The sequence below is a fragment of the Haliotis cracherodii genome, unplaced genomic scaffold (genome assembly GCF_022045235.1).
Source record: "Haliotis cracherodii isolate W230 unplaced genomic scaffold, xgHalCrac1.p SCAF_5, whole genome shotgun sequence".
Classification (NCBI taxonomy): Eukaryota; Metazoa; Mollusca; class Gastropoda; order Lepetellida; family Haliotidae; genus Haliotis; species Haliotis cracherodii.
Genome location: NW_027266308.1, coordinates 65717023 through 65726347, shown reverse-complemented (window position 1 = coordinate 65726347; position 9325 = coordinate 65717023). Strand labels below are relative to the sequence as shown.

The 9325-nt window shown below is 42.8% G+C and overlaps 1 protein-coding gene across 1 annotated transcript; it reads right to left on the bottom strand.

The window, feature by feature from the left end:
• Positions 1-8662, bottom strand: LOC139444107 (leucine-rich repeat-containing protein 74A-like). Its single transcript, XM_071225013.1, has 12 exons — positions 8383-8662; positions 8012-8203; positions 7017-7207; positions 6796-6903; positions 5414-5507; positions 5245-5294; positions 3316-3483; positions 2459-2653; positions 1936-2031; positions 1357-1629; positions 1080-1165; positions 1-193 (listed from the first exon to the last, which is right to left on the bottom strand). The coding sequence occupies exons 1-12, from the start codon at positions 8660-8662 to the stop codon at positions 1-3; spliced, it is 1926 nt and encodes a 641-aa protein (XP_071081114.1).
• Positions 8663-9325: the final 663 nt, after the last annotated feature.

The following is a 9325-nucleotide window of genomic DNA, read 5'->3' as shown; positions in this document are numbered from 1 at the left end:
CTATGACTTGCCTGACTCGGAGCTGCTGGCGCTGTCTCTCTCCGAAATGAGCATCCTGATGACGGAGGGGACACGACTGCTTGCTGAATCATCCCCGTCCTCAGACATGCCCCCCGACTCCACCATTACCTTCTTTTTCGCAGCTGCCGCTCTCAGCGCTTGTCTGTACTCCCTGTCCCCCTCCATCAGCTCCCTATGAACACATGGCATGGCTAGGCTACACAACGAAGGTACACCATATCAAGTTAATCTTTTATTCAATTATTACATTAGTGCCTATAGCTGACAGGTAATACGTTCCAAGCGGCGTAAAACCCAGGTAGTCTCCTTGCACTTACGAACTCCCTAAAATGTTCAACCTGCTTGTGCCACAATTCTACAATTTCCCGTCTCTTCAACAGATGTTTAACTCGCCCACAGTCCACCCCCTGCCCTACCCCTCCCTTTCCCGTCTCTGTCACAACCACAGACGTTGAACTCGACCACAGTCCGACCACTCCCGTTCTCGTTCCTGTCACATCCACATATGTTTTACTCGCCAACAGTCCACCCCCTCTCCCTCCCGTTCCCGTCTCTGTCACAACCACAGATGTTGAACTCGACCATAGTCCGACCACTCCCGTTCTCGTTCCTGTCACATCCACATATGTTTTACTCGCCAACAGTCCACCCCCTCTCCCTCCCGTTCCCGTCTCTGTCACAACCACAGATGTTGAACTCGACCACAGTCCGACCACTCCCGTTCTCGTTCCTGTCACATCCACATATGTTTTACTCGCCAACAGTCCACCCCCTCTCCCTCCCGTTCCCGTCTCTGTCACAACCACAGATGTTGAACTCGACCACAGTCCGACCACTCCCGTTCTCGTTCCTGTCACATCCACATATGTTTTACTCGCCAACAGTCCACCCCCTCTCCCTCCCGTTCCCGTCTCTGTCACAACCACAGATGTTTTACTCGACCACATTCCACCCCTTCCCGTTCTCGTTCCTGTCACATCCACATACGTTTTACTCGCCCACAGTCCACCCCGCCCTCCGTTCTCTCGTCTCTGTCACCCCACAGTTGATTTACTCACCCGTAATCCACCTCCCCGTTCCCGTCTTTGTCCAACTTCTTGACCAGTTCGTCCACCTGCTCCTTGGTCATCACGATGCCAGCAGACTGGAAACACACCAGGAGATGATTAACTCTTACTTTTACCTTGACGCAATACCACACATATACTAGTACATACACAATGTCCTACATGTCCTACATATGTCATATATGCAGTGTTAACCACATCTGAAGGTTGTTGTTTTTTAAATGAAAAAGGTGAAAAGGAACCGTTACTTGTCCTCCATAGGTCGCACCTGTATGCCAATATGAAACTCCTGCTTGGTGATAGACATATTGCCGTCTTTGTCAAAGTCCCGGAAGAGGTCAATAAGACGGTATCCCGTATCTCGGATGTAGTTTTTTATCTTCGTCATTGGGTTGTTGGCGAGCCAGCGTTCCCACTCGACCCCTCTGAGGGCTGTGAGCTTTAACAGCTTCTTCTTGAGGCCGCCATATACCACCATGAGATTCCGGTCCTTCTCCAGCTTCTCCTTCAGCTCAATAAAGCTGTCCATCACCCACACGTTCTGGAAACAATTAGAAAACCCCAAGTAAGCTAAATGTAAAGTGCCATGTCATGGGACGTTGATGCAGAGACTAAGACCTACCAACTGTTTCAGTCATTGGACTTGGATGCAGAGATTAAGACCTACCAACAGTTCCAGTCATAGGACTTGCGTGCAGAGATTAGGACCTACCAACTGTTTCAGTCATGGGACTTGCGTGCAGAGACTAAGACCTACCAACTGTTTCAGTCATGGGACTTGCGTGCAGAGACTAAGCTATTCCAACAGTTCCAGTCATGGGACTTGCGTGCAGAGACTAAGGCCTACCAACAGTTCCAGGTACTTCAGGCAGCTGCAGTCGTTCCTGTCCACTGCCACCAGCAGAGCTAATGACCCGTCACTGCCGAGAGGATTCGAGCTTATCTGAAGGACATTTAGTGTTATGATAATTACTGGAAAGATAAAGCTGTTTTGATTTTATGCTTAATATACAAGTAATTAAAAACAGTGGTATTATGAACGTTTTGACAATGGTAAAAGAATCTAGACAAGCGAGCACATAACATGGCAATATGACTTTTTCTAACTTTTCCAAGGACCTCTGTTTACAAATTTCTTTTTTTACTGATTTGCAAAAACAGTAGCGATGACAATTATCTGTCAGTTCTTACTTTACACAGCAGAATATAAATTAAAGCCTAATTAAAATAGACATTTTCAAAGGCGTCCAAATGCATCTCGTGAACCATCTTATGTGTTACTCCTTACTGACACACTCAATGTGGTCACTCTCTTCCTTTGCTTGAACCATAGAGTGAGGTTGGTCTCATAAAAATATTAATTTCCCTACCTTCAGTGACTGCAGCACGTCATTGACTTGCAGACCAACTGCCATGTGACCAGCTCCCTCTTCCGGTATTCGGTTGAAACTAATATCAAGGTCAAGCAATGTTCGATTGACCTTCAAGGCCTTCCCCATCGCCTCTGCCCCGGCAAGTCCCAGTCCGTTCATGGAGAAGTTGAGAATGCGTAGACCATAGTTCTCCTGGGAGAGTAAGAAACACACATTACTTAAAGAAATTATTGGGGATTAAAAATTAATTAATCGTTATTCTTACTACTCAGAAGAACTTAGAGGAAACACGATTTCTTCATATGGCTATGGTTAATCTGTCTTGGCTTGTGATTGTTGCAACACACTGCCGTCCTAGTGTGGGTTCTTAACATTTGTCTTTAGTAGTATATAAACGTTGACATGAACATAAGATGGCATAAAACCCAACTCGTTCTGAAATGTGTGACAGGGAAACCGGAAGAGCGGCACTTCGTAGACTTTCACCACTAAAGTAAAATCCGATATGTTTTTTTTTTCACTTCGAATCTAGGATTCGAACTCACTGTGATATGATATTGTACGCCTAGGTGGCGCAACTCTGTACTGGGAAATACAGTAGCTAACACACACACACACACACTAACACACACACACACACACACACACACACACACACACACACACACACACACACACACACACACACACACACACACAAAACACAAAGTAAACAAAATTTAAAATATTAACAAAACAATGGGAAGGTCACGTATATTGCGTGCCTCCTTCTTTCTATACATCGGAGGTGACCAACTTGTAAAGTACCTGAGGGTTTTATATTCCATTATGTTTTTTGAAAGGTTCGACCGTACCTGAACCCCCTCGGCGATGTAGATGGCCCCTCGGGTCCTGAACCTGTTCCAGCTGAGGTCCAGAGTCTCCAGGGATTCGTTGTAGGACAGCGCCTCCTTGAAGTGAAGAGCACCCTCCTCCTCGAAGTGGTTGTGGCTCAGGTACAGGTGACGGAGGGATGTGTTTTTCTGTACAACAATCACAAGCTTGACAAGTCAACTCTCGTTCCGAAAGATAAGGTGTGGTATGTGTCTTGTTTCTAAACATGTAATCTTATACTGTATGCGGGCTTTGTAACACGGCGATATCTTATGTCTCTGTTGACCTTATAGAATTGAAATTAGTAATGTACCCTGTTTCTTAAAGGATAATGTTATACTTCAGTGTAATGTTTCATAGGAACCAATGTTATACTTTAGTGTCATGCGACGGGTCATTGCTATACATTAGTGTCATGTTTCATAACAGGCATTTAATTTAGTGTCATGTAACGGCAATGTTATACTTAAGTGTCATGTAACGTTCAATGTTGAAATTTAGTGTTACGTAAAAGCAATGTTATACTTTAGTGAAATGCAACGGGCAATGTTAAATATTTAATGTTATGTAAAGGCAATGTTATACTTTAGTGTCATGTAACGGGCAATGTTAAAATTTAATGTTATGTAACGGAAATGTTATACTTTAGAGTCAATCAACGGGCAATGTTAAAATTTAGTGTCACGTAACGGCAATGTTATGCTTTAGTGTCATGTAACGGCAATGTTATACTTTAGTGTCATGTAACGGCAATGTTATACTTTAGTGTCATGCATCGGGCAATGTTAAAAGTTAGTGTTATGTAACGGCAACGTAATACTTTAGTGTCATGTAACGGCAATGTTATACTTTAGTGTCATGCATCGGGCAATGTTAAAAGTTAGTGTTATGTAACGGCAACGTAATACTTTAGTGTCATGTAACGGCAATGTTATACTTTAGTGTCATGCATCGGGCAATGTTAAAAGTTAGTGTTATGTAACGGCAACGTAATACTTTAGTGTCATGTAACGGCAATGTTATACTTTAGTGTCATGCATCGGGCAATGTTAAAAGTTAGTGTTATGTAACGGCAACGTTATACTTAAGTTTCATGTAACGGCAACGTTATACTTAAGTTTCATGTAACGGCAACGTTATACTTAAGTTTCATGTAACGGCAATGTTATACTTCAGTGTCACGCGACGGGCAATGTTAAAATTTAGTGTTATGTAAAGGCAATGTTATAATTTAGTGTCATGTAACGGGCAATGTTATACTTTAGTGTCATGCGACGGGCAATGTTAAAATTTAGTGTTATGTAAAGGCAATGTTATAATTTAGTGTCATGTAACGGCAATGTTATACTTTAGTGTCATGCGACGGGCAATGTTAAAATTTAGTGTTAGGTAACGGCAACGTTATACTTTAGTGTCATGTAACGGCAATGTTATATGACGGGTGTCATGCAACGGGCAATGTTAAAATTTAGTGTTATGTAACGGCAATGTTATACTTTAGTGACATGTAACGGCAACGTTATACTTTAGTGTCATGCGACGGGCAATGTTAAAATTGAGTTTTAGGTAACGGCAACGTTATACTTTAGTGTCATGTAACGAAAATGTTATACTTTAGTGTCATGTAACGGGCAATGTTAAAATTTAGTGTCATGTAACGGCAATGTTATACTGTATTGTCATGCAATGGGCAATGGTTAAATCTAATGTTATTTAACGGCAATGTTATAATTTGTTGTCATGTAACCGACAATGTTAAAATTTAGTGTTATGAAACGGCTATGTTATACTTTAGTGTCATGCAACAGACAATGCAAACCGCCCTTACAGTCACGTTTTGTATAAGGACGTAGTAGTATTGTGTAGGTGTATCTCACGTTCTTTGTTTAATAGACCGTTAAATAACTTACTTTCAGCATCTGGCATATGTTCTCTGCCGCGGAATCTTTGATGTCGTTGCCTGTAAACGAAGATTTATTATTGTGAGTGGAACTAGAATATACCATATTATCTTAATAACTGTCACGTACGGGGTGATGTGGCGGCAAGCCAGGGACTACAGCGGAGCTCATGGCGTACCTGAGAGGTCGAGTTTGACGACGGTATCATTCTTCATTAGAATCTCACACATAGACAGAGCACCTGCACAGCCGATCTTGTTCTCGGATAGAATCTGCAACACAATTGTCATCTCAGTCCTTTACTACAGAACACAATGCTACTGTGACTATACTTGATTGCAACACAACCCATATTCTGAATGCCCTGCAACCCTGATATCTTCGAGAAGCCCCAAGCATTTAGTGAATGTCCCACAATCCCAGATACGATCGAGATGCCTCAAACTTATTGTGAATGCCCTAGAATCCCAGATACGATCGAGATGCCTCAAACTTATTGTGAATGCCCCACAATCCCAGATACGATCAAGATGCCTCAAACTTATAGTGAATGTGACACAATCCCAGATACGATCAAGATGCCTCAAACTTATAATGAATGTGACACAATCCCAGATACGATCGAGATGCCTCAAACTTATTGTGAATGCCCCACAATCCCAGATACGATCAAGATGCCTCAAACTTATAGTGAATGTGACACAATCCCAGATACGATCAAGATGCCTCAAACTTATTGTGAATGCCCCACAATCCAAGATACGATCAAGATGCCTCAAACTTATAATGAATGTGACACAATCCCAGATACGATCGAGATGCCTCAAACTTATTGTGAATGCCCCACAATCCCAGATACGATCAAGATGCCTCAAACTTATAGTGAATGTGACACAATCCCAGATACGATCGAGATGCTCAAACTTATTATGAATGTGACACAATCCCAGCTCCGATCAACATGCCTCAAACTTATTGTGAATGCCCCACAATCCCAGATACGATCAAGATGCCTCAAACTTATAGTGAATGTGACACAATCCCAGATACGATCAAGATGCCTCAAACTTATTATGAATGTGACACAATCCCAGCTCCGATCAACATGCCTCAAACTTATTGTGAATGTCCCACAATGCCATATACGATGAAGTGGTCTCAAACTTATTATGATTGTCCCACAATGCCATATACGATAAAGTGGCCTCAAACTTATTGTGATTGTCCCACAATGCCATATACGATAAAGTGGCCTCAAACTTATTGTGAATGTCCCACAATGCCATATACGATAAAGTGGCCTCAAACTTATTGTGAATGTCCCACAATGCCATATACGATAAAGTGGCCTCAAACTTATTGTGAATGTCCCACAATGCCATATACGATAAAGTGGCCTCAAACTTATTGTGAATGTCCCACAATGCCATATACGATAAAGTGGCCTCTGATATACTGTGAATGCCCCACAACCCTGTATAAAACCAGGAAGCCCCAAGCATGTAGCAATTTGTTTAAAACTACCTGAATGACCAGCAATCACTTTGTGATTGCACTTACCAGCTCGGTGATGTAAATGTTGTCTCTCAGCATCTCCGCGAGACTCCCACAGCCTGCCTCATCTATCCAGTTACCCTCCAGATCCAGTTTCTCGATCTTACTGTTGGTCTAACACAGAGATAAGGACGGATATCAATGCCTCACGTCAACATAACGTTGAAATGATAACCATACAATGATGCGCACTGCCCATAATGGACTTCTATACTGTCTCGGCTTACCTTGAGTGGCACACACATAGCCTTGGCTCCCTGGGGGCCTAGCCCATGGAACCTCATGCCCACTTCGTGGTCGGCGATGTGTTTGACGAAGTAAGTGGCGGGCGTGACTCCAATGGCGTCACATGCTGCCACGTAACGTCTCTCGCCGGAGAGGTCATCCTTGAGACGAAGCTGCTCAGCGTTCAGCCACTCTGGTAGGACAAGAATCAGTGCGGGATTTGTAAACTATGTTGCATGAAAATGCATGAAACAAAGGAACTGGGTGTCCTTAAGGAAGAGAATATCTGGATGTCATCTTCTTTATTATTATTACAACACAACACAACAAAGACCTGGTTGTCCTTAAATTCAACTTGTTTGGTTGAGATATCTCTTATGGACAAGGCACCCTAAATATGATGATGCAAAACAACAAATGAACTGGTTGTCCTTAAATTCAACTTGTTTGGTTGAGATATCTCTTATGGACAAGGCACCCTAAATATGATGATGCAAAACAACAAAGACCTGGTTGTCCTTAAATTCAACTTGTTTGGTTGAGATATCATTTATGGACAAGGCACCCTAAATATGATGATGCAAATCAACAAAGACTTGGTTGTCCTTAAATTCAACTTGTTTGGTTGAGATATCATTTATGGACAAGGCACCCTAATTATTATGATGCAAAACAACAAATGAACTGGTTGTCCTTAAATTCAACTTGTTTGGTTGAGATATCTCTTATGGACAAGGCACCCTAAATATGATGATGCAAAACAACAAAGACCTGGTTGTCCTTAAATTCAACTTGTTTGGTTGAGATATCCTTATGGACAATGCACCCTAAATATGATGCTAGGTTTGTTAACATCATCCTCGTGGATGTCACTAACGTCAAAGAGTTGCGTCACTTCGGGCTTTCCACCCACATTCTGCGGACAAGCCGTGATATATATGCAATGCTGTTCAAGGTGGCGTTACATTCACGCCCTAGGAGGACACGAAACACTCACTGTCCATGTCCATGTCGAGGTCGGTGTCGTAGTCCACCTCACGCCCTTCGTCTGATTCCGACTCGGACTCGCTAACGTCACATTCGACGTCATCTGAGATGTCCAGACCATACTGTGTGATGAGGATATTGCGCATTTCATCTGCCTCGCGTTCTATGTCAGTCAGGCTACGCCTGGACAGACGAGCACTGCCTTAAATAAGAATAAATCAATATTTTTTCAAAAAGAAAACGAGGTCTTAAAGATTAATACCATACAAAAACACCACCACTTAGATTAAAAAATTCTAATAACATTTCGACGCTACCACACTGTGATGTGAGCATTAAATTATGCTCCAATGAAACATATGATTCCATATTAAATTTGACCTTTTTGTGATGGTGTTCTTTTCGACTTTGCACTGGTCAGTGAGGGGGTAGGGTCCCCTGCCTCGCCAAAGTCAGGGTCGTCTGCTGCCAGATCAAGGTCAGGGTCGTCTTCTGTCATACCAAGGTCAGGGTCGTCTCCCCATGACATTTCAGAGGTGGAATCTGGACCACGGGTAGATTTACTCCTATGTTCCGACCTTGACCCAATGTCAGACGCTACTGGTGTTGGAGATGTTTCTACCGACTCCAGTGTCGGCTGGCTATCTGTGTCGTCCTCCATGACTTCCTGTAAGAACCAGAATATTTTGACATCAAACTAAACAATGAAGACATTGTGCATTCGCGGGGACACAGAGACATGCAGACAGGCCCACTTGCACAAAGCGATCTTAGCACTAAGACTATTATAAGCCTATGTTAAAGTATGGGAGTTACGATAATCTTAGCGCTAAGATCGCTTTGTGCAAGTGGGCCCTGATTAACAGTTTACTCACAGGAAATACCAAAACTGTCAGTCCTTGAGAACGTGTGTAATCACCAAACGTTAACTGAATGCCAAAAGGACCCAACTACTGGCTTGCACAACAAAATATGTCAGTGCAATACCCATATCATAGACTGGTGCTTCTTATACGGTCGTCCTGTCCATCTGGTCATATCTGAAGCTGTTTTACCACACACACACAACACTATAAACACGACATATAACACAATGCTGTTAAATTACCTCAGTTAAACCAACGTGAGTTGAACATATAACAGAGGCGCCACGTTCAATATGTCAGCAGTACAAGATACAGCAATTAGAATGAGTTTCGTAATTCCTAAAGGGCTTGATCTGGCCATATATTAACGCGTAGGCTAATCCTGTGGCAAGTCGTAGCTCACAGTAATTGCCCCTCCACCTGCACAGGTTGCGGAGAACACGGGAGAACGCTACAAA